This window comes from Streptopelia decaocto (assembly GCF_964273445.1).
Source record: "Streptopelia decaocto genome assembly, chromosome: 8".
Taxonomy (NCBI): Eukaryota; Metazoa; Chordata; class Aves; order Columbiformes; family Columbidae; genus Streptopelia; species Streptopelia decaocto.
The window spans coordinates 7,405,512-7,431,362 of NC_138662.1; the positions used below are offsets into that span (position 1 = coordinate 7,405,512).

At 45.8% G+C, this 25,851-nt stretch overlaps 1 protein-coding gene across 1 annotated transcript in view; it reads right to left on the reverse strand.

Moving 5' to 3' along the window:
• The window catches only part of RBM6 (RNA binding motif protein 6), a 57,411-nt gene that overhangs the window by 16,965 nt on the left and 14,595 nt on the right, over positions 1 to 25,851 (reverse strand). Inside the window, exon 6 of the mRNA XM_082059855.1 lies at positions 18,304 to 18,377. Within this exon, the coding sequence (XP_081915981.1) occupies positions 18,304 to 18,377 (74 nt within the window). The remainder of the gene's footprint in view (positions 1 to 18,303; positions 18,378 to 25,851) is intronic.

Consider the following 25,851-nt stretch of genomic DNA (forward strand, 5'->3'; position numbering starts at 1 on the left):
GCTACCAGCTCCGGGCACCGCACCTTGGAGAGACGTCAGGAGCCCAACAAATCCACAAGCTTTGCTGAAATGCAGATGATTTAAGGGTGAAATGAAGCCACAGGTGCAAGTTCCCCAGCTCCTGCCCAGAGCATCCCATAAAAGCAAAGAGCAGCGAGGACTCCTGGTGGGTCTCATCTGCTGTGGACAACAGACGATGCCTGGGCATGCAGGGTACAGACGGAGCTACAGATGCACGGAGCCATCAGACATCTTGTGTCACTGGAGGCAATGCCAGGCCAGTCTGTATTTCCCAGACCACAATATGAGACTCGCTGACAATGATGAGACTCAGACCCAGGTTTCCCAAACCCCAGGAGAACGGTCGCTCTTCTGGCCCATTGCTGAATGGTACAGACAGATGTCAGGGAGCTGTAAAGCTATTTTGGAGATCTCTGGTGAGTCAGAAGCTTCCCAGGTACTCTGACCTCATAGCCTAGCCAGACAAGAGCCCTCAGAGCAAACCATGAACAAGAGAAAACAAGCTCCCAGAGTTGTTATTCAGAAGTCATGATACAACCATACATAAATCGCTGTGCAGAACATGAGTGAGATACTAGGGAATACGTAAAGCATGAGGGAAGAGTTCACGGGAGGGAATCACCCAGCGGCAGTACAACAATCCTTTAATCCCTACAAAAAAACACAGTGGAGAAAGCTGGAGACCACAGACACCACCCTGTAAGGTCAGGTTCCACCAGGCCCACTCCTGCAGCTTGCTTTTTAGGGACGAAGGCGAGCCTTTCCTAGCAGGCCTATGTGCGTTGAACACTTCAGGTGTTTCCTTTCTGCTGCCAGCTGCTCAAGCACCACTTTCCAGCATGGACTTGCAGTCCCCAGACCTTGCTGCAGGCTGGTGTGTGCACCCAGCGCACAGAGCTGCGACCTCAGCTGCAATGAATCTCCTCAGGGTCTGTTCACAGCATGGGGTTTGCCTACTTTGCATGTCTGGGAGCAGGTTCCTACCTTTGCTAAAGCATGTGAGGAAACACAACTGGGCAAGACAGGAACATGGACATCCAGGCTGTGCCGCTGGGACCGCTCGTCCCTCTGAGATGGAGATGCTCCCTCTCCCAGGCCGGGCAGCCACCACATTCCATCATACACTCACAAGACAGGCAGGGTCAGCAGAGCAGGACCCAGCAAGTGCAGGCAGGAGGGAAGGCAGGGTGCGCATCCTCACCAGCGGAGCTGCACCCGCGCCGGGAGAGTCCTCAGAGTCCTCGCTGCAGCCCTGGGGGCTTGGGAAATAAGGACAACCAGATCTGAGGGCACTCCATCACACAGGTTCATCCTTCTGCCAGCCACTGGGGATAAAACTCGCCAGAAAGCCTTAGGATTATTTTTGGGTTTGGGGAAGATGGTTTTTAATTGCATGTGGTGATGGTCTCTGCTGCAAATTCAGTTCTCGGAGACTGCAAAAAGTGTCACTTGCATAATTACCCCCTAATTTCCTTAACACCCTGCTGATTGCCTGCTCACTTTTTCAACAAGCTCTCTCTTACTGATTTCTTCTTGATAAAGTAATTTTCAAGGTTGCAATCATCATTTAACACATCAAAATGAGTCCTTCGTTTAGGACACACATTGTCAGAATTCAGTGACTTTAAATTCCTCATTGCCCCATTCTGTTACTAAATGCCATCCCAAATATTTTCAGAACCTTTATTTCCTCTAGTCCCTGTCACTGCTTGTTCTTTTTTTTCATCTACATCTTATTCCTTTTCTCTGCAAAATGTTTTGGATAATACTCTAATTTTCAGTTCACCACTTGCAATTGAGCAGATCTTTGGAATTTCTGAGAATTTCTGGAACAGTGCCAGGGGAAAAAACCACCAACAAACAAAACCAAATGTAAGCCCAAGGAATGCAACATGTACTGTCTGGTACCCAGACAGTAAGAATCTCTTCCATATTCACACATTTTACCCCAAACCTCTCTCACAGACTCACCTGCACTATGCCCATTAATGCTCCTTGTGGGTTTTTAACATCCTGTATTTCTGAGCAGCTTGGCCTTTTCTTTCTAAATCACTATGTGCTACAGAAATGTCTCTCTGGTCCTCCTAGGCAGGAGCCTCCCCCTCACAAGCAGCAGTAAACACCCAGTTGACTCATCAGGGAAGGTTTAAAAGGCAGCACAGCTCTGCAGTCCTAGAATACCGAGCTCTCAGCCATGGAAATGACCAGATTTCCATGGGCACGAGCAGTTTCTACTGCTTTTTTTCTTTTCCCTGAATTTCCAAATTCATCAAAACAGAGCATCAGGACTTTACTGCAGGGAGCAATGATTTATGCTGCTGTTTCATATCTTTCAAACACAGTTATACATGTTTTTTCACTTAGAGGTCTGTTGGAGATTCAATACTGGATTCTAGTCTAAGCCACACAATTCAGTAGAAGCCGTTTCAGTTGAAGCTACTTAAAGGTCTGCATTATCTAGAATAATAGCTGATGGCTTAGTATGCAAATATTACTGACAGAAAACTCTGATCAACTGAGCAATCCCACCATGAGGTGGTTCTAGAGCACGATGCCATGAAACAGTAAAGTCTGTTTGCAGAGAGCACACACAGCAAGCAGCAATGTCTCAATGCCCTTCACTGAGCGGGGATAAAACCCACAAGAACGGGTTACCGTAAAGAAAATGGGAAAATCCCTTAGCTGTGATATTCACAGGTGACAAAATCCTTCCAAAAGCACTTTGGAGACTGTGTGTCAGCTGGGCACAAGGCTTTGGCAGCGAAAGTCCGGTTTCCCTAGAGCAGCTTCCACGCTCTTTGTCATCAAAGGCAATAAAACCAGAAGCATTAAAATTAATACAATACGATCCAAGTGGTAAAGGTAACTTTACCTGTGCGAAAAAAAAACAGATCACACTGCTAGCACACGGAATGCCCACTCATGAGGGTTGTTCTAACTCATCTCTAGTGTAAACTCTTCGGACTTGTGCTACTTTAGCAAGGGAAGAACTTACGTCCTGCTCCGAACACAGGCAATTCACGCTGACAGAAATTGTGTGTGCTACCGAGCACCGATTGCTTTGCTCACGCTTCCCAGGGAAGGGACGCAGGCACTGCCGGGCTGGGGACAGCCCGCTGCAGGCTGGGCACGGCACGAGCCGCCTGCTTCGGCTGCCAATCATTCACATCACATGTAGTTGGCACGCTGGTGGCTTTCATGCTTGTTGACAGCCTTCTAATGATGATGACTGGGGGTTGAGGAGGGGGAGAACTTGCCAAAAAGGTATCTCTATGCTCTCTCTAAGACTGAGATGACAGAAGAATACAAATCATCAATGTTAAAGTTTTTGATAACTGCTTCCCTGGAAAAAATTTATAGCATCCAAGAGTGACCTAGAAAATTTGAAACGTGGAGAGCTTTTGGAGTACGGCACACTCCCTCAAATCAGATCAGGCTTCTTCTTTAACTGAATTTGGCCGCACATTAAAAACTTCAGCAAAATCTCACTTCGGAGCCTCTTAACAATGAGCAGATAGCTCTCCACATCTTTCACCCCATGGGCAGTGCTTCAGCAGCTACCACAGGGGCTGCCAAACCACACAGACATGTGGATGTAGCCACCGGCGCTGCTGTGGAGGAAGGTGGAGCCTGGTCTGGCTCCTTCTGTGGGCTGGTAACGCCAGGTCACCGTCCCCTGGTCCCTTGTCACAAGAAAGGTCACAAGCACCTGACTCAGTGGAACAGCAACCGTCAGTCTCGGTTTGATAGATCACACACCTGGAGGAGCAGCAGCGGGTCATTTCTGGAACAGCTCTGGAGCCCCCAGATCCATGAGGATTAATAAGCCAAAGTTTCCTCTTTGGCAACAATCACAGAGCAGCAACCAGGGGGGTACAGGAGGTGCCTGTGCCACGAGCAAACCACATTCAGATCTCCTCCAGCAGCTGAGCTGCGCACAGAACCAAACACCACTTCAGCTAATTATTTCCTTATATTGTTCATAGTTCGATTAAATGGAAAATATCCATGCCATGAACTGAAAGGTTCTGGTACCCTTCCTGCTGAGTAACAATCAAGTCAGAAGGCTGACATGGTTCCACATGTTAAAAATGAACTGAAAATATAATTTGCACATAGATATAGAATCACATACAAAGATTATGACAAAAGAATGCTTACGGGCAGCACAGCAAAGCAGTCACATTAAAATACCAGAATTAACCTCCTTTATGTGATGCTAATTCAGCCCTCTTACGCATAGTTGCTATAATTAGGATGGTTATTCAAAAACCATTATACACCCATCATTTAAAAATTATTTAAACTGATTAATGAGTAGTAGAGAAGCAGCACTTCCCAGAACCGCCATCTCTCGCCATCTTTGGGTGTTTTCCAGTCCTGCTCTCCAAATGCATGGGAGAGCACAGGGAGACAAGCAGCCAACAGCAGAAGTCAGGTTATCTAATTGTAACCGCAAATCAGACCGCTCTTAGGTTTTTCTCCTATTTGAGTATGGATTATAAATGCAAATATAACAACCCCAACTGCAACACAAGGTAAATTACTGCAGGTCCTCCTGTTTCCCTGGCATGGCTCTTGTCTCTGGCCAGAGGCAGGAGGGAACTGGCAGGGAGAACACAAAGCTCTCCCCCTTACAGTAATAATCTCCAGATAATGCAGGCAGGTGGGGTCAAACAACAAAGGTCCCTCAAACCCACAGCTCCACAGCTGCTCGTGGAATTCAGGAGGTAGCAGCTTCCCAGGACAGAGCAGGGGGCCAACACCAAGACACCTTGGAGGATGAGACCAGCTGGATGTATTTCAAAACAAGATCATCTCAGTCACAGAAACTGGCTTCTCATCCCGTTTTTTCCATATGCTGAAGTTTTTATCTCCAAGCTCCTTGGCAGCTGCCATACAAGGGACTCAACTCTACAGAGCAACAGGCAGTACATCTGCTTACCTTTGACAAAAAGCAGATGAGAAAAGCTGTGAACCCACAAACCACAATCTGTCGGTAATTAAACATTTAGAAACAGAGCATGACACGGAGAGATGAAGAAACGAGAGCAGTGCAGCCTGCTGCAGGGTACCGCGGCAATCTGGCACTGCCTACAGGAACAGTAACCACAAGCAAATTCCTACTCCAGTGTGACTTTGCCCAAGGCTCTCAGCCCCCTCCTCCACCCCCTAAGCATTTGCAGCTCATGGACTTGTTTTTACTGGCCTGATCTATCAGTATCCAGCACTCTACTGCAAGGTAACTGACAGCCAAGGCAGAAAATTCAAGATACTATAATACAGAGGAAAAGGACGGCCTGACAAGTGGTGGATCCCAGGGGAACAGTTACATCGCCAAGTGGATTCAAACCACCTACTGTGTACTATTATTACAGAGCTCTATCAAGACTAACACTGAAATCAGTCTTGCACAGTGGTTGTGTTAGTGGTCACCGAAAGGAGGATGAGGTTCTTAGGGACATGGTTTAGAGGTGGACTTGGCAGCGTTGGGTTAACAGTTAGATGTGATGATCTTAAAGGTCTTTTCCAACCAAAATGATTCTATGATGCCATATTTAACTCCTGGGCTGCAGCAGTGCTTGGAGCTGAAGAGCACGTGGCATCACCTTGAAGCACTTAGCAACGAGGCACTTGTCTCGACAGTGACCTGACGCACAGTGAGCACAGCATGCTCAGCATTATGGTCTTCAAGGTCAGAGGAGGCCTGAGAGCCCAAAGATGTCATCATCAGTCCTGAGTTCACACAACAGAACTTTAGGCACACCACTGATGGGCATGTTGAACAAAACCAACACTAGCACAGAACTGAGGTATTAGGAGGATAACTTGGAGAGTCCTGAAGATGCAGTAATAAACATAACAGATTAAGATGCTACATAAGGATTATTTTATCCTGGATAGCACTCGGTGTCTCTTTTTCAAACTCCTTTCGTACAAAACCCACTCCTCACTTGCACTGGGACCATCCACCATGACACTCAAGTTTCCACTTCTACTTGCTCCCCTCTGCAAGCCTCCCTGTCTGCCTGGTCATCCAGGTTACTTGTCCTTTAGCAGAAGGTGCCAGTCTGCAGCCTATAAGAGCCATATTTCCACAGACACCCCTCATCTAGCCTGCTGAGACACCTTCAGTTTTCTTCCTACAATTTCTAAATACCCTGGATACCAGCCATACTCTTTTTAAGCAAGTCCCAGTATCTTTCTACAATCATCTCACCCCACCAACATCCCTTTTGCAAATATACACAGAAATTGCCTTCCAGAACTCCAATTCACTTCCAAGTTAAGACTCTCAAAGTGCTTATCTTTTAAACACAGTGTTTGCTTCACTTGTCAGCACAGTCCTATTCTGAGAATGCCACCAAAACAGTCAGTACAGGCAAGGTCCGTATTACGGCTCTGTGAAGGGTAACAGCAATCTGTCACAGCTTGAAAAAACACACAATGTGCCTGGGATTGCACATGCTCTAGGGCCAGCTTTGGGTGACAGGTGACACAAATGGCTTCTGCATTTCACCCTTTAAGGAGATTTCAACACATCTGAAAGCTTTCTTTGATCCAGTGAAGCAAAGTGGAGCTTTACCTGCCACCGAAAGCCCTAACGTTTCCCTGTAACGTTAATTCTATCCTTTAGCTTCCCTCACCCCTCTCAAGAGGGCATCTCTGCAGATCAGCATTATAGGATCACTGGAAAAATGAGGAAATTTTAAAATTAAAGGCTTTCCTATGCAGTACAAAGGGGTCAGAAGAGGATTTCTAGAGCTCAGACAGTGAGGGTCGGGGGGCATCAGGAGATAACAGCTCCAACAGGGACAAGTGCTGCGCTCTGGTGTTACCGGCTGCGCTCTCATTCCACAGCCAAAGAGGAGCCTGGATGGTTATGGACTTATTGGGGGTGAGCTAAGAAGGTCATACATATCAAACACTTGTTCCAGTGCTCAAAGAAATACGAATCAGGTTGAATCCTCGCTTTGCAAAGTATACTTAAAACTATCAAAACTTAAGAGTGTTTAAATATTTAGCATATTGAGCATCGTTATTCTTAGATGGCTCTAGGGAAGGGTCCACATGGCTCTGCCTCATCTATATTCCTTTTCTGATTCATCATGGTCTGCTGCCTGGGCTCTGTGTTTGAACAGCAGCTGCTTCAAAGACTCCCTTTGCTCCCAGCTCAGATTTCTCTTCTCCCTCCAAAATGCTGCTCCAGGGTGCCTGGACTTATTTCTCAACACTTTGTTACATGGCCACCTTCTTCCTCAAAGGTCATCTCATCCCTTAACACTGTTTAACAACATAAAGATGAGGCACATTTAGCACAATACACTAATCCACCCCAGGACCTTTCCCGTGCAATTCTGATTCCGTCATTTCCCCTCAGGGTACCTTACAATTAGCCATGCCCATAAGGAAGCTGGGAGAACGATGAGAAAAGGTCCAACTCCTTACTCATAGATTTGAAGCACAATATCAAAACACTAAAGAGCAATCTCAATGCAAAATAATGCTGGAAAAAGTCTGGCTGAAAAGCTCTGCCTTAAAGGGGTAAATTTATTCCTAGACAATTCAGTGTACTTGATTGAGCATTTAATGATCCCATATCCAAACAAAAGCATGCCCTTTTGCTGGAGCACGTAACTGTGGGATTACATGCCAGTTGTGATATGGCTTGACCTGCATGATCAAGGTGCAGGATGTTCTGCACAGCAACAAACCTTTACTAAGAACACGCCAACTCTAAATGGGGACCAGAAGAGTCCAGAGGTTCCCCCAGACAAGACTTCAAATAGACTTCTGCACCCCCTGATTTAAAGTCTCAGAGCCCCCACTGGCAAGGCTTTCTCAGGCAAGCTGCCTGCAGAACAGCCCCTCTGCCACAAGGAAAAGCCCCAAAAACCCTGGGAAGACAGAGCAGCTCTGGATGAAAAGAGGGTTTTGTCCCTGAAGACTTCAGTTCTCAACATCCTCAGATTCCTAGTTAATGGCAAATTCTGACTCCAAAAGGGTAAGAACCCAGCCAGTTGCCAGGGAAAAGGCACTGGCAGAGCAACACTTACCTGGGCCATCTCAAGGATGATTCCCAGTGCACCACCATGACCTTGAGGTGGCCTGTCTGAAAGCTACATCCAGATCCTTAACAGCCAGGCCTACAGAGAACCGCCAGGCAGCTGGCACATCCTCAGCCTGGCACCTGCAAAGATTTCTAGATCTGAGTGGGTGCTGTCTCTTAGGAGAGCTACTCTTAGGAGCTGATTTGGGAAAAGGCTGTTCTTTGGTCAGTATTTGCCCAGGAACCTGGCACAGCGTGAGAACAGAGCTGTCTGAGCCCTTTGGAAGGAAAGGAGCTTCTCCTGACAGCCTGTCCCAGGTGCAACGTCACACTAGTGGGTGTCACAGCTCCCCTAGGACCAGCAGCTCCTCTTTACAGGGGCACTGAGGCGTACAAGGTTCACCCAGGCACTTCTGACGTTTAATGACTGGCCTGGTATGCACCAGAAAGGAGGAGAAGTCAGTGCAATGGGCAGAGGAGGCAGTGGTAGAGGATAAACACCAGTCTCACAAGGACCAGGCACAGCACACCACCTTGTCAGTGGAAAAAAAAAACAAAACAACCAACTCAGCTCTCTTCTTCAGTGATATTAAAGTCAGGAAGAATCAATCAGGCTTTCAAAAACCTGGGATTATAAACAGTAAAATACCTTAGTCATCATATCATTAATGTACAGTTTCACACCATGAGACAACTTCTTAGTGAGACTTCTCAACCTGATTTTATGTGTAAGGAAATATATCTTGGGATTCTGAGGACTTAAAATTACTTTCTCTATTAACTCTGCTCCCGAGATCCTTGATGGAAAAGTACATTAAGTGTTTGCTTGGGCTTTTACTGCCATCCTGGCTCAAATCTGGTACATGAAGCCCATCTGAATATTGCTAATTTCCTGCTAAGACATGGACTGTACATCACAAAAACTAAAATCTCCCCTGCTGTCTATAAAAACAGGAGAGAATTCCTTTCTTCCTCTTGTTCTAAAGACAACAGTTTCAGAGATTTAAATACTTGAATCTCATGTTTACGACTTTGTGGCTCTGACCTCATTAAAAATGTAATCCATTACATGACGCGCTTGATTTTACACCACTGTCTTTTGGGGAATCTACTTCTGGAAGCTGTTCATCCTGTGGAAGACATCACTACCTGAACTTACAGGTGGTACAAAGTGATAGTGATGCAACATCAATGCATGCACACAGTGCAACAAGGCAGGAAAACAAACCTGAAGGCAGAATGCAACTTTACATCAGACACTTCACTGAAACAAGACAACCACACACTTTGCAGCTTCTGTTGAAGATCTTCCCACCTCCCTCTGTCTCCTTGTACAAAACAGCTTCAGGATTTTCTCCCTATTGCCCCTTTCATGGAGCAATCGTAGTCAAAGACAAGCTGGTCACACAGGGGCACTGAGGACTCTCAGCTGCTGTCCTGTTCACACACGCTGGGTTGAACAGGTCACCAGACTTGATGCAAGAAAAAATTCTCCCTCTCTTAAATTAGAGAGGATTGGGGGAAGTTTGTGCCTTCCTTTGGAAGCACAGAGGGCTGTTTTCTGCTGGCACCCTCGGTGTTCTTCCACTCAACGTGCTTTCTTGTCCTGCGCAGACACGGAACGACAGCAACGCTCCTGACCACCAGTCCTGTAGCACACAGTGTTTCTTGTGATCTCTGTGGGTATTAAAGCTTTAATAACAGTCTGAAAGTGCCCTGTGGCTTGCAGGGGAATGGGGAGGATAATAACCGTGTGTTCTTCTGTGTTAAATACTTGTTTCCTTGTTGCCTGTGATTGATGGATAATGACACAATAGCCCACTCAGGCGAGCCAGCCCGTTTTCCACTGTAATCATGTTTCATTTCTAGTCAAAAACATTAACAGCCCAGTTACAGTCAAATGGAAACAGAAATTCACAACTAAAAGTTGCTGACTGCCATAGCTTTGATCTTGCACCATCAAACCTGAAACACTTGAATTTAACCTTTTCTTTGTGTGTTTCTCAAAACCCGAGCAGAAAATGGCAAAATTCAAGGTACTCTTTTTGAATGTACCTCAATTCAAGATACCTTTTGAATGTACCTCAATTCAAGGTACCCAAACTTCCACGATTTACATTAAAAAGGTCCAACACAAACTCAGCTGGGAAGAAAACAGACCAAAATCCACATATGAAGGGAATTAATTCCAGCTCTCTCTCACTGTCTATCATAACCGTACTTAAGCAGAAAAGTTTCTCCAGAAAAGCAATCTGACAATTGCCCTTCTAAGAGAAGGAAGCAGCACTCCTGCCATCCTTAGGCCCAAGCAGTGTGCAGTTTGACATCTTTTTCAGCCTCTAGACTCAAACTTTTACCTTCCTGCTCCGGCAACCCACCGTCAACAGTGTACCAAGGAAAGCGAAAAGCAATTGCCGCCAAGACAGCATAAAATCACGAACAAACAGCTCTGCTGTTGAAGCTAACAAAAACGACTCATCGAGTGAAAACTGCAACCATGTTTTGGTGTGCCCCAACTTATCAAAATAGTCCAGATGGAGTCTTAGCACTACAGTGTGGCTCATATGCTCATAGAACATATCTGGTGCTTCCCGCGACATTGCTGGGATAGCGCCGAGAAAGACTGTCACAGTGACAGGTCTTGTGCAAACCATTATGGCAAAACCATGATAGAAAATGGTCTTGCTCTGGAAATGAAAGTTATGATGTGCTCACCCAGATGCCTTTATTCCTGTAAGCTGAACCCATACAGACATTTCCCTCTCACTGCCTCTGTGTTTCCTTTAAGTAACTTCAGTCATTTCATCAGCATCATCCACTTCTAAGAGTACAGAGGGAATTTCTGATGGTGCATCTGCAGTTCTGTTAGTCACCAGCTTACTTAAAGGACGACTTCAAAAGCATCAAAGCAAATCTGTGGCATGAGTCCTATTAACTTTCATATAGAAACTTGATCAAGGGATTTTACATCTTAATCCAAAATCACCTTCTGACCACATACACAATCTATCAATTGTGGCAACACGCTATCTGTGCCACAGCTGATAGACCATGCTCCTCTGAAGCACTTTGATGCTACAATGATAAATACCTTCCAAATGGTTACAAAATAATATATGTAGTTTCTACAGATCTTCACAGAAAATTAACCAATCGTGAATGCAAACACAATAAAAAAATATACAATCTGTGAGTAAGAGCAGCCCAGGATTACTTGAAATCTTTCTAGCTCAAGGCAAAAAATCTCACCTACAAATGAATTCAAAGGACAAGTGCACACGATGCTACATCACTCAAGAAAATGCTTCACATGGTGACAATGACTGAAACAAAGCTATTTCTTAGGTGTTGTTCTGCCAACAGCTGCTTTGCAATGCAAATTTATCACTACAGAAGGGGCAGAAAGCAAACTTATCCCTGGCACATGTTGCACTTCATTTCCACAAGCAAAAGTTTTTAAGTATGCCCATTTTTACAACAGCTGTGCCGGGTATGACTGAAGGTCCAGCTGCCCAACAGTGCTTCCTCACTTTGGGCCACCAGTGTAGGGAGTATCCACCCCCACACCTTTGGGTGCTCCAAGAGGAGTGAGTGCTGCACTGCAAGTGCTGGTGTATCCCATCATACATCAATCAGCCAGAGAGGACTGCACTTTCATCTTGGCAACACTCACCGATCAAGTTATTTTAACAAACTTCAGAAAATCACAACTATTTGTTACCATTTGCCAGCTCAAGCTCCTGGCATTGTAAATAGAACACCTATTCCAACAGAGAAAAACTTGATTAACAAGGCATTTGAGGTGTACAGGGAAAGAACGGGTATTTCAGAGATACATCATCACACAGATTTGTTAATGTCAACTGGCAGCAAATCCCAACCAACCCAAACCCACTTGAGACGCAAGTGGGAATGAACAAATGATTGACTCAACATGTCGAGCCTCAGTGATGCGAGACCAGGGCGAGCTCGTGATAAGGTCACATACTGAATTACACACACAAAAAAACCAAGAAGGTAAATGCCCAGAGGCCAGAGGGAGAACAGTGCCATTTTACAGAAGGGGATGCTTTACGTGGAACAACCTATTTATACAGCAGCCCAAGAGAGCTTCAGCACACAGTATAGACAGTTCTGCAATACACAGCAATTATTTCAGTCCTGAGATAACCCTGCTGGACCGTATGTCCCCAGCAGTGACCAGAGACACTAGGTAAGTCGTGCGATGCATCTGCTGCCTGCTCCAAGCAGCTCACCCTGAAGCTGTCCTCTGGGACAATCCCACTGCGGAGCGGCAGGGCGGCAGCAGCGGACGCACACAATCTGCATCACACGGGTGAGGTGAGGCTGAAGGGAAAAAGGGGGAAGGAAAAAAGGAGCACAGGATTTTTGAATAGCAGCAGGGAGGTAGAGGGACATGGCAAGCTGGAATCACACAAGTAGAGCAAGAAGCTGCAACTTCACAATTTTTCCAGTTAGAAGTGTACTTATTTTAAAATACATTGGTTAGCATGGTTTGCTTCCGAGGCAAGGCAGGACAGAGCTGCCAAGAAGAAGGTTGTAGTTTTTTGCCTGGGTAGGGCTAGAAAAAACACATTGATGGGCAGCTACTGCTGAAGGAAGAGTGTGTGAAGTCTTTGGCAGAAGATCTCTTACAATCTCCTGTGCCAAAGGAAGAGAGAGTAAGAGGATTCACACGGCTTGGATAGCTGAGATGACAGAAGATGCTGAGATGACAGAAGTCCAGAGAAGTATTTTCAGTACCAGAATTTTTGGCACTTACATTTTACAACAAAAGACACCCTCCTCTGCACAAGCAACGTCTCTGTTACACGCAGAGATTAAATCAGTCCTTCCGAACAGAAAAGCAGACAGGGCATTTATTGCAGCATGATGGCAGGATATACACAGGGACGGACACCCAGGCACCCAGCCCTGCCACAGGTCACCGCAGGCACATCCCACTGCTTATTCACAGGGAAGCCCCTGCCCAGCACCAGGAGCCTCCCATTGTGCGCTTCTGTACGGATCTCAGGGGCTTACAACTCCAATTAAATGACAGTACAACACAGTGATTAGTGAGACGCAAGTGGGAATGAACAAATGATTGACTCAACATGTCGAGCCTCAGTGATGCGAGACCAGGGCGAGCTCGTGATAAGGTCACATACTGAATCACACACACACAAAAAAACAAATCAGCTCTGCTGCCTGGAAATCCACTCATCTGATTACAAGGTGGGCTACGGAGGGAAGTTTCCATGGGCCACTTGGATCATAAAAATTACTCCAAACTGTGCATGTTTCACAAAGCATTGGGTTGTTTACAGAAGAAACGCTGCCAAAGTATACCAGCCTTTCCCCTCTCTATATGCACACTTGAAGTGGAAGACTCCAAAAGGTAATTCTAGAAATCCACACAGTCGAAAGCAAGACATGTTTAATAAGGAAAAAAAAGATATGCGCTCATGATACAACCTGAGCAAAATCCACGCACCTAATATACAACAAGAAAAGCAGAAGATGTCAGCTGATAATCCAAGAAGGACATATCCAAAGCAAGGCCATCCCCAGCACTCTCAGCCTAATATGCAAACGGATTTCAGCATATTTGTGGACACACTCAATTGTTACCACCACCCTCAACGGCAGGTTAAAGCTAAAGAGATGGAGTGACCTTGTCAAATAAGTAAATGATGGATACCAGACAGCCCGTGAAAATACATTTGAGGTGGGTGTCATCTTCTGTTATAGGGGGCATTTTGCAGATTCTAGGAAAAAATGCCCGAGTCCACAACTCGTCATATCCTACCAAAGGAAAACAATTATTTTTGATGTTTCGACACACATTTTCTCTTGGAAATTGCAACACACTCCTTGCACCACAGGTTTCAATAAATACCCCAAGGCTACAGGTCACAGATGCATTCTCAAGATAACCACAAGCTCCTGCTGTATTTCACTGAGAAGCCACACAGAGCTGTGACTGGTTACTGCCAATGTTTTCAGGACAGAAAGTCCTAGGCTTTGCCTGCTTGTCAAAGCATCTTGTGGATTTTAACACCAACAGCTAGAGCGAAAAGCCTGCAGAGCCTGATCTGTATGAGCAGCTATGCTCACACTAAATGCAGAAAAGCACAACCGTGAATGGATACAAGGGCTCAGACCAGAAGAAATGTGCAGCTGACGCTTCCAGTTGCGCAGAGGTGGGATGTGCTCAAGTGAGCACCCACAAAATCCAGTGAGAACCCCTCTTACCCTCTCCAGCAGGAACAAGGAGGGGACGGAGGTACTGCCATGTTCAGTGAGCTGAACCGGGACCGCACAGCGCTGCGGGGAAACGGCTCCCCGGCACACGCGGCCTCTGTCCAGGAAGGCACAGGAGCAAACCTTGGAACAACCACTTTTGTGCACACCTGGAGACCTCCTCAATAATTCCTGAACTATGTATTTTTAAAAGTTCGTGCTGCAGCTCTGCTATTTTTGTCCTCTTACTTAAGAAGCAGGAAGAGAGGACTACAAAGATGTTAGATACTACCAACGAAAGCTAGGGAATATTCACGCTGCCAGTGATACTAAGTTTGAGGCCTGAGTGGATTTGGAGACACTACTACATAATCAGTCAAGACTAATTATTTGCTCCTAAGCTGAAAAAACCCATTCTGCTTCCATATGTATAACAACCAGCTCTCTCTCATTGAAAACAGTAAAATATCCAGGGAGGAGAGATTTCTCAATTTCTCCTCCTTCACCTGCCTTTATGATACATGAGAGTACATGAAAGGTATTTAATTTACCGCCTGATTTTCTCACACTCAATAACAAACTTATTACATATGTTTGTTCTACAGATGGAGGAGGAGCACGAGAGAGAATTCAGGTACTTGAGGGGATCCCAACGCTTATGGAAAACAAGAGCCACAAGATGTATTCTCAAAGCTGTCTCCCAGGAAGCCAGTCTGGTGCCCCAAAAAGGAACACTACTACACCAGGGGCTACACCAATCCTTAACACCAAGAAAATGCAGCGAGGTAAATACCACACTATGTTACAACCTTTCAAAATGAGAATAAAGGAGAGAAAGATTGTTGAGGAGAAAACCTTGCAAACAGAAACCCCATTTTCCATTCAAAATATCCATGCCTCTCCAAAGGAAAAGAAGCTCATCACAGACAGAAAAGAGGTCTCCTCTCATACAAGTCAAATGACAAAAGACCAACAGGAGCATTGCAACCATCAGGTTGCACCTGGTTTCTGTAAAACTACTCCAGAGCCCACCTGCACGACCAAGGCAAAGAGCCTCCCAGGCAGGGGCGCCGGCAGCAGGTGCTGCACCCACCCAAACCTGACCCCCAGCACCTCTGCGCGAGCAATAACAGCGACCCATCATGTCTCATGTATGGTAAATGGGACCTGCGAGCTGCAATGAATTGCCCATGCAACAATCAACAAGGTAAAGCAATGAATACGGGGGGTATTTTCATTACTTTAGCTGCAGCAATTAATACAAGTGGAATGAAAATCCCCTACAAAAGTAGGGCAGCATAGAAGATGGATGTTTCTTTATCACGGTAGAAAGTCCCCTCAAATCACAGCAGTCACATACACATTAGACTTATTGAATGGAGAGAGTTGGACCTGGCAAATCTGTAGTTAGCAAATTTGGGAATGATCTTAAGTGGGTGATGGTCTGTGTTGAGTGAAATAAAAGGATTTCACAATATAGGAATTATACCATTTATGGATGTAGCAAAATGTTCTTTAGGCAGGGGCAGTTAAAAAGAGGCATTAAAAAGCATAAAAAAACGCTGTCTCTGCAAAAGCTATTTATTCCCAGCCTACAGATGACTGAGAAAGAGAGAGGTTGACTAGCGAGGGGCTAGGATGTCACCGTGGGCTGGCACTGGTTTGCTATTTATGCTCTCACAAGCGATTGAGTTTGACAGGGATAGCTGGTAACCTTCTGAAAATAACTGAACTACCAAAGAATCTATATCTCAGCTAACACAGGTTTTCACTTTTGCAGCTTGTAAAAACGCAAATTAGTTCTCAGTCTGAGGAAATGATCTTACAAGTCTACCCTGGAAGATATTAAAATATGATATCTGTTGTCTAAGGAGAACCGAATTGCATAACTCCCTTTCTGTATAGCTCTATTTGGCTTTTACCAAGAACTTGAAAGTCAGCTCCTTCCCTTGCAGCAGGTCAGATATGAATCTTACTACTTCTTTTCAATTTAAATAATTAGAAGGCTTTTTTTTCCCCATGTTCAAATTAGAGAAGTCAACCTACGTGGGGCAATTCAGATGTTACAACTCTCCTGACCAAGTTGACATAGCTTGGGTCACCTCAAAAAAGTATGTTTCTTGCTTCACAAAGTAGAGTAGTGAAGACATAGTGAAGATTGGCACGTGCAGGCTTTGGAGGTGATCCCTCCAACCACTCCATCTTCCAGGTTTCCTCCGTATGAAGGCACAGCCACGTACAGCAGGAAGAAAAGCTCAAGACCTCACACTCTTTCTGTTTCTAATGAGTCCCAGGTAGAGCATACAGCTGGACCATGACCCCAGCGCTTAATTCTGGCAGCATCTTCCCTGAGTGTTGGAAGGGAAACACAGTAAAATATTATCCAGCCTGAAGTCCTGCTACAGCTGTTGCTGGAGAGGGTCAATGTAAGCGGCAGCTGCCATCCAGAACCTCCGCACGTGCACAGGGCTTTACTGGGCACCCAGTTCAGCTTAAGGACTGGTGCTTACAGGCTCTTTGCTATTGCAATGGGCCAAATCTGATCAAATCAAACACTTGTCTGAAGTACATAAGGATGCTCCAAACAGAAGAAGGGGCAGAATAGGCATCAACAACAGAAGAAAGAGGTATTTGGTAATTGTTCTGCATAGGAAGACATTGTTTCATGTGAGCAGAACTGGGGAGGGAATATGGAGAAGCATTTGGTTAACAGGCGTGTCATACATAATTACAGATTCCCCAGTGACAACAAAATAAATTGGGAATTGTAACAACACCAAATGGAAAATAGAAGTTGTCACTGATGGTAAAAGTAATAATTAATCCTGGAGCCTTCTCTCCCTGTGCTCACTGCCACCACCACAGTGGGAATGTGCCAGGCTCTTTCCCAGCAACAGAATTATTTCTGCAAAACATTTTTGTAAGTCGCAATACCTCTGTAACTGAAAATAGAGGCAAATGCGAATGCTTAGTGGGACCTCTGAAACCCCAGCTGTGAAGACTCATTAACTGTAAGTACATTTTTGCAGATGCGCAGCTCTAAATCTGACTCATGACTCTCTTCCCGTGACAGCGAGACCTGGGATTCAGGTAAAAAGCCTTTAGATAATTTATATGGTTTCTTACTCAGGCAAATTAGGAGGAAGAAGGAAGCAGAGAGGAGACTTAAGGGATGTAGTGAAGGAAGGCAGATCAATTGTTCAGGGATTCTTCTTGAGTGCTCCACCACCTGCAGTTTCAGGACACAGGGAGGGTGGTGCAAGACGGGAATCTGTGTTTTACCAAGAAATTTTATGCACCTTGCTCTTGTATGGTAGACAACAGCTCTAGCCTCAAACACCAGGGCATAAAAAAGGCTCCCCTTGGGTATTCATTCACTGGGATTTAAGCCATTTTTCACTTTTAAGGGCTGGAAATGTTCAGATTTACCAGGCGCAACTGCATGTAGGATAGTCCTCAAGTTTGCAGCTCCAGCTTGCCAAACAACAGGATAGATATAAGGGAGATGAACAATTAAGAATCTCTCTGTCGCACAAGGCATATGGAAAAGCAGAGTGTGCAGGTCAGAGCTGAGTCAGAGCTGCAAACCAGAGGCCTCGTCTACAGTCCCATGTGTATGTGTGTGCACACGCACACCTGGGGAGGTGTTTAACACAAGCAGAGATCTTTCCGATTGGGTTTCAGTGTGAGAACAAAAGTATCAGGGCCACAACCTGCATTAGGGGTCTGCCAGCCCCCAGCCTCTGCCGGCACCAGTGTGCTGACACACGCTGGGGAGCAGGGCAGACTCTGTGGTATCTAGCGTCTTTCTCACACTAGCATTTCTAAGCCTTTTACAAGTTTCTGGAAACAACATTTAAACCGCAACGTTGTGTATAATACAAGAATCTTCCTTTGAACGGTTCAAAAAACCTCATTGGCTTTCCACCACCCCACCAAAAAAAAAATTAAATCTTCTAGCAGCATTGACCGAAGTTTAAAGCAACCTGGTTGGCTTCCATGCATCCGATGGCCTCTTCCAAGAGTGAAAACTCCACGCAGACATAGCCATAGTCGTAACCTGGGGACAGCATTTAAATACAGACGGGAGTCATGTTAGTGCCTTGTCATAAAGAAAGCCACATTAAATATTCCATTTCCCTTTCCCTCCAATGACCAACCACCACCCCTCTACTCCAGAATGAAAAGGAGAGAAATCAGGGACTAGCTGGATGATGATTAATTGTGCAGTTTATCATGAATGTTAATGATACAGTGTTCCCACTTCCCCTTACACAACCCAGTGACAGGCACACCCTTCCTCAGGGCAAGAAATAATTGCCTTGAGGTTTTTTTTAAAGGTATAGTGATTTTCCATTGCTAGTTTCACATTTTGTGCTACCTTGGAGGCAGCGTTCTCCAAAGCAAGTGTTGATAAGTCATTCCAAAGTACCTTGCTGCAAATGTATTTTAGATGAAGAGCCAGCACTTTAATTGAGCAATATTCCAGAAAGAACCAACGCAATTTCTTTGTCTGTGCTATTTTTCCTTCAACACCTGGTTACTTTTGAAGTCCAAGTCCTTTGTATTATGAAAAAACACAGTGGTACAAGAATGAGAACTGCAGCTTTCTTATTTTGGTATAGATGTTATTGTACACATAACAAAAGGGTGTGGGAGCTCGAGTTTAGATGTAAGAAACTAGAGAGCCTTTACACTTCTCGCTCCTCAGAAAGTTGTCATCTCAGCCAGGGGCAGGAGGGACCCACTGATTCAACTGTGTCCAGTTACCTGCACTGTTAATCCCGCAGTAAAGCGCAGGGTGAACACTACAGAAGATAAGACCATCCTAAGAGTCATCCTTGATGTAGAAAGTAGCTCCAAGAAAGTCATAACCTCACCCTTCACACGCCAAGGCCACCTGACTCTAAAACAGCGCTTTCCAGAAGAACACGTGCTGACACGCTTCCACACGGACGCTCGGCAGTAGGAAACGCTTGGTTCCCTCCTGCGGCTCTTTTCGCTGCTTAGGAGCGAGAGGAAAGGCAGTCTGGGTGTGGATGGTACGATGTGAGACACCTAGCTGTCCTGGTGAAGAGCTTGTCTCCTCTGCTAAAGATGCACATCTTAGCACCCGTGCCTTCAAACCAAGGATGTATCTGGTTCCTATTGCCTCAGCCGCTCACCTTCCGCAGGAAGGTGACTACACACACACTTCTTTCAGGCCAGGCTATCCAGTCTGTGGAAAACAGCCCCCATTTTCCCCTGAAACTATGCCAAAGAACATGCGCTGCACTCTCTGATTTTTCCTTCTCTGTTTCTTTACCATCTTTTGTACTTCACCACTTCAGAGACAAGGCCAAACAAAACTGTTTCATCACCAAACCCTATTTTTTTTTTTTTAATTCTGAGAGCTCTTTGCACACTGTTCTAACACAATCCTGACTTTAAACATCTGACATTATAATGAGTCTCCAATTTGAACCTAGCCCGTCCTCCATCTCCCACAAGAATTTACTCCGTTTTCCCATATTATTTCAGTCAATATAACTACACTAGAAGGAAATTTATCAATGTGGGCGCTTTTCTGCTCGCTGACGGACGCAGGCCAGCAGCATGCCATCTGCAGTGGAATGCAGCTAAAGCCACTTGATATCCTCCCATGAAGCGGGCACCTGGAACCGGAGGTACAGTTTCAGCTGGCAGAATCAACAGAACCAAATTCACCCAGCTGTTCCCAGAGCATCCATCCTCGGCAGCTCCAGCCACGCTAAATCACATTTGCAAACGAAGCAGCACTCCTCTCCGCAGAAGTGAGCTGCTCTCCAAGAGCAGTGCTGCCCCGTGCTGGGAGGCTGGTTTGCATTCCAGGCAGACATCTCTGCTGCTTCCAGGCACAGCGTGCAGGCTCATACCATCTATTTTCAAGTCTTATTCAAATCCAGAACTCTGTAGAGTTGCTTCTCTCCTTCCTGTTTAGAAAAACGCTGCATGAATGATATTTGTCAGCCTGTACGGCTCCCGATTCCCCTTCAGAGAGAGGATTTTTGAAAGCTGCTGTAAGCAGCAAGCCAGGATCAGAGTGCTATCTTACTTCCACGTGCATATGAAGTAGGGGTCTCCTGACAGACAGAAAGCAAGATTGCAGAAGTTTTCACTCTATTTGCTCTACAACAAGAGGCAGTTTACATCCTGCTCCTGGTGAAGTGAATGAGTGGTTTATACATGGATTTAAGCCAGCATGAAACAATCGAGAGCACAACGTTGAATGTTATACACAAAAACAAAAACTGCGACATTCGGAGGAATGTACACTACAGGATCCTTCCAAGCATTACATGGAGACAGCTAAGAAGGCCAGCACATTTCTCCTTGTGCACTTTCTTACCTTTGCTCTCCCCCACCAAACTCAACCTCCCAAATAAGCAAAGCTGCAGTAACGTATGGCAAGAACCACAAACAGAAACTGCAGCCCCATATCCTCTCAAAAAGCAGCTTCGGGCCAGACGTTCAGCTCTTGTGGTCGGGTCACAGAGGGACACAGCGTTCTGCGGTTCCCTGTGAGCCGTCTTTGCACAGCCAGCACCGCAGTGGTGCAAGAGAGCGGCCAGGAGCTGCTGCTCCTCTCCAAGCTGCTGCTGAACATCTGCAGGGGCCTGACACGTCCCCAGACCCAGCCCTTTGCATGGCCCTGACACACACACTCAGTATGTAAGAACTACAGAGTTACATCAGCCTGGGATGGTACAGCACTCCTGCTCCATCCCCTTACCCCACCAGAGCATCCTTCCATTTTAGACCATAATGGAAAGGCCACTGAAATGGAGGCCGGTGGAACAACAGCACTGCTACAGAGCACCTTCCAAATGCAACGTGCACTGATTTTTTTTTCACGATCAGCAATAGTCACAATACCCAGACTGCAGTGCCTGAAACACAACCAAGTGACTTGAGGCTGGTTCTTAGGTGGAGCAGCTAGAGAGGCTCTGCTACCAACCATTGTTTCTCCTCTGTAGGGCTGGTTCAGCTCTTTGTGCAGCAGTTGCTGAGCTTGCCTATTTTTATTTCTGAAGCCTTCACACAGTTTGCCTGTCAGAACATCGCAATTCAGCTGCCAGTACCAAAAGCAGGGCAGAGGATTTTGACGGGGGCAGGGGGCCAGGCACCTCATGGCAGGAACTGCTTCAACAGGCATCCCAAGGGAAGGTGTCCTCCCCTGTGAATGATGGGTCTCAGACACCCACTAGATGCTTCAGGTCAGAATACTAAAACCAAAGTGATCAAACCAGCAAAGCAAAACCACCGCTGAAGACTACAGCATGTTTTTTTTTTTTTTACTCAAGGCAGCCTGAATTCATATGCAAAGTTTCATCTGAAGATATAAGTATCTTCTTTATTTCATCCTTCACTTACTGGCTAATACAATACTACAGTGTCAGGATCCACAAAAAAAGTAGAATGGAGTAAGAAGTGCTTTATGTTTTGGCAGAAGTATGTTGGATCAACACAGACTCTGTTATAAAGGACGCAAATCAGTATTTGCCCCCACACAACCCCTGAGCATGCTGCAGCACAGTTACACTGTCCAAAGGAACTTTCCAACAGGAACAGTCCTCCAATACTTTAACTAATGCAGATTTTGACCCTAGCATAGCCATAAAGCACACATGTCCTCATCTCCCCCGCCATGTTTGAGATCAACTGTGTAAAAGGACTTTTGTGCCTTATTTAACAACATCTCGGCTGTGCAAGTCTACAGTACCACAGGCTGTATACGGCAGGTAAAAGGAGAACACAAGGAGAGCGTGCACATAAAATCTAGAGGACTTTTGCTTTTCCTCAAGTGCTTCTATGTATACACAATCCTTTATGGATTTCCCAAAGCAGGCTCAGTTGTTTTCTGCACTGAAAATGGGCATGATCGCTTAATACTTAGGAGTAAGAACATATTTATAGCACCAGGAAGCTGCTCTGCAAACATTTGAATAAGCAATACTTTGCCCCCGAAGCAGATGTGTTTTAGTGAAGTGAAATCTAACAACAAATAGCAGGTCCCTGTGAGCATACCATGATTTGGCTAAACATCCTGAAAGCCTGACTTAAAATTACTGTTCTTTGGCTTCAGATAAAAAGATCAAAGACTTGGGATTCAAAATAAGACTTGTTTCTATACTCACACGGTTTCTACTGAACAACTGACACATAGTAATGTGTTACTTCATGATAATTTGTTATGTCAAAAATCTAAATAAAGAAAACCATAATGTTGTTCTGTTAGGAGCTGTAAGCAGTGTGAAGACATCAAAAAAAATCTCTCTGGAATTTTAGGAGGCCAAAAGAAAAGATCTCATAAATACAGCAGCCTTGCCTATGCCAAACCAAAGATACTTTTGGAAAGAAGGCATGATGGCAACACGACAAAGGCATCCAGTTTGAGAGGTGATCCAGCTCCTTAGCTCTAGGAACACAGTAAGTGACGTTACCCCACCCCTACAAGCTTAAAGCATTAGGTAACCTGAAGTCCACAGTGAACTGTCAGCTACCTTGTCAAAAACAACTGCTACAAATCCCCTGTCTGCTGAGGTGCAGCACAAAGATGTTCTCTCTCCTCTGGCCTGGAAGGTAAGAAGATGACTTCCTATTAAAGTAACTCCAAATAACAGGTTGCCAAAAGACACTCTGTTAACCTGACTGGCTGGGCCAGCCGTGAGCATTGTGGAGGCCCCTCCATCTGCCAGGGCAGAAGCTTCAGCCTGAGGGCAGAAGACGATGATGGAATCTCCGTTAGCAGAGGGCTTCTCAGCCATCCAAACAACACTTCCCTTGTGTTTTTTCTGTAGGATGAGACAGAACTACCACAGAAGAAAAGCATTTGCAGCTTTGGGCACTTTTAGGACTTGGAGAGACAGTACGTTAAAGCAAAGCCATGGCTGGGCTGCTCAAGCAAGGACATTCTTGCTGCTTGTCCTCTCCAGAGCCAGCATGGCACAGCAGAGCACAGCCAAGGAAACCCTCTACAGAGCTTCATCCAGGTTAGAGAAGTTCTGTTGCTTCAAAGGCAACTACAGTATAAAGCATGGAGCAAACGTAAAGGACTTCCACATTCCTGGAAGGAACCTGCAATCTCACACGCCAACCTCTGCACAGCTCAGGTAGTGGAGACAGGATTTCGCACAGTGTTCTCAGAGAATCTGCTGTTCCTTGGTTGATAGGAAGACCTACCTCATCTGTGGGAGGTTTTGGTAATATGCCCATGAGCCCTGTGTACAAGATTCTCAGTTTCCTCCAAGGAAAGATGCAGATGTAGTTCATCCATACTAAAGAGTAAACACCTCATATCACAAGAAAATACTAAAAGACACAGGGCTTTCTCTGTATCTCTGTATCTGTGCTTACACAGCGAGTCCTGCAATTGCGGTGAGAACAGGCAACACTGCGCTGCCTTCTGCGGCGAGCAGAGAAAATAAAGCTGTCCACACAGCCTGAGAACACGAGGGCAGCCTCGCAGCACAGTGGGGAACAGCAGCAATCTATCGATGCTCACGCAAGCTCAGAAGCCAAAGCCGAGAGCTCTCTTAATACCAGCGGGTGGATTCTGAGCATCCATAAATTTGTCAGATCCCTTTACTGCACAGATAAATTGGTCTTCAGAGCTACTGGAGCTGAAGAGCTGTACCAGAAAAGCTTGCTGGTGAATACTAAACAGGATGATCTGCAGCAAGCCCTATGCCAAATTTCTTTCAAAGGCTGAGCATTTACAAGCCACACATGGCTGTGGGGAAAAGGCTCACCACTTCATACTGTCCCTCTGTACAAAACACACACACACGCTCACTCATGACTTCTCTTGAAGGGCACTGAAACCAAAGATATGAAACACAGCTATATTCTGAAAGGTAGAGAGCTACAGTCCATCCTCCTCACTACATCCAGGAGGACAAAATGCAGAAAGGACCTGCCTGAGGTGCCCTCAAAGGTGGAGACAGGCAGTCCCATAAACTGCAGGAACTACAACAGTCAGAGCCCTAGATGGCTCTGAACCATCCTTGGCTCAGAAAGATGATGGTTTGTACAACAGCACAGTGGACAGGAGGGAAAAACCCAAAACACTAAGACCATACGCACTGTAGCTTTATTAAAGACAAAGTACTACACAATATTTATACAGAAACCTGGAATCCAAGGAAGGCTGGGGCCTCACAGAACCCCATGAGAGGACTGGGAGCTGCAGACCCGGAAAGGTGTTGCAGGTAGAACCTGGTCTCCAGCATACGTGATCTGTCTGACTGACTCAGAAAAGCAACCAATGCAATAACGTCAGCATGCTGTGAAAAGCCTTGAAGTTTTGTGCTGGAGATGCAAAAAGGATGAGCACATCCCTAAAAATGGTTACAAAGAGAACGCTTCTGTGTGTCAAAAAGGCTGTGAGCACGTTTTATGGATGTGTTTGTTGCTTTTTCTATTGAACAGGCCTTATAAACCTGATCCAAGGCTGATCACTATCACAAAAACCGACTTAAAGCAGATTTGTACTTCCTATTTCCTAAGCCACCACATCACCGGTGAGGAAAGATGGGCAAGAAAGCCTTTTGCTTCCAAGAGATAATGCACTACTGCTCTGACACCAAGCAAGGTGAGCCAAAAGCCTGTGGCCCACGCAGCTGGGAAAACTGGCAAGGACTGATATTGATGACCATGCACTAATTCCAACTAAGTGCTTTTTTTAGTCCTTGCCAGGCTATTCTGGCTACAAACAAGAATCAGTTGCTTCATGTGGACCAGCGCTGAAGGTATTTCCCCAGATTCTGAAAGCTGAGCCCTCCAGATGGAAGAACTCTGCTGATGAGCAGGTCATCTGGCCGTGCCTCAGGAGGAAGCTCCGTGTGTGCTACAGCATCTTGTGAGCTCAGGGACAATCGCTTCAGCTCTCAGCAAGTGCCCAAGATCCATATGCCCTTGTTCATGGCTGATGCAGTTGAGCGGGCCACACAACCTTCACTGTGCAAAGCCCTAAACACAGCAAGAGGAGGTAATTTGTCCTCTGGTTCATTAGCACCAGCCTTGACAGTGAGCCATGCTGTTTTCTGCATCATTAGCGCAACAGGCAAGATGCACCAACTACAGCGAGGGAGCCAAGACTCAGTTCCATGTGGGGTAGACAAACGCAGAGCTGTGCTTGCTACCACAGGAACTTTAAGGGAAAGGAGATCTCACTGCTTTGGGATGCCCTCCAGGCACAGAAAATGGAGAATTTGACCCCAATATGGCAAGGCGTACTTCAGCACTGCATCTCCTCAAAAGGGTCAGAAGAGGGTTAGCAAACCCAAATCTCCCAATTTTTGAAGTGCTGCACTAATTTAGAGGGTACATAAAGGGGCTGGGGTACACTTTGCTGCTCCCTCTGACTGCAATCCAGCCCACCTGGTCCCTCCAGGTCCACCTCACAAAGCTCCTCTCTGCACATGCTGCTCTCCATCTCTGTTAGCGTGTCCATCCTCCACCAGCTCAGTAAGAACTCCTCTCGGTTCCCCAGAGTGAGCCAGAAAAGCTTCATG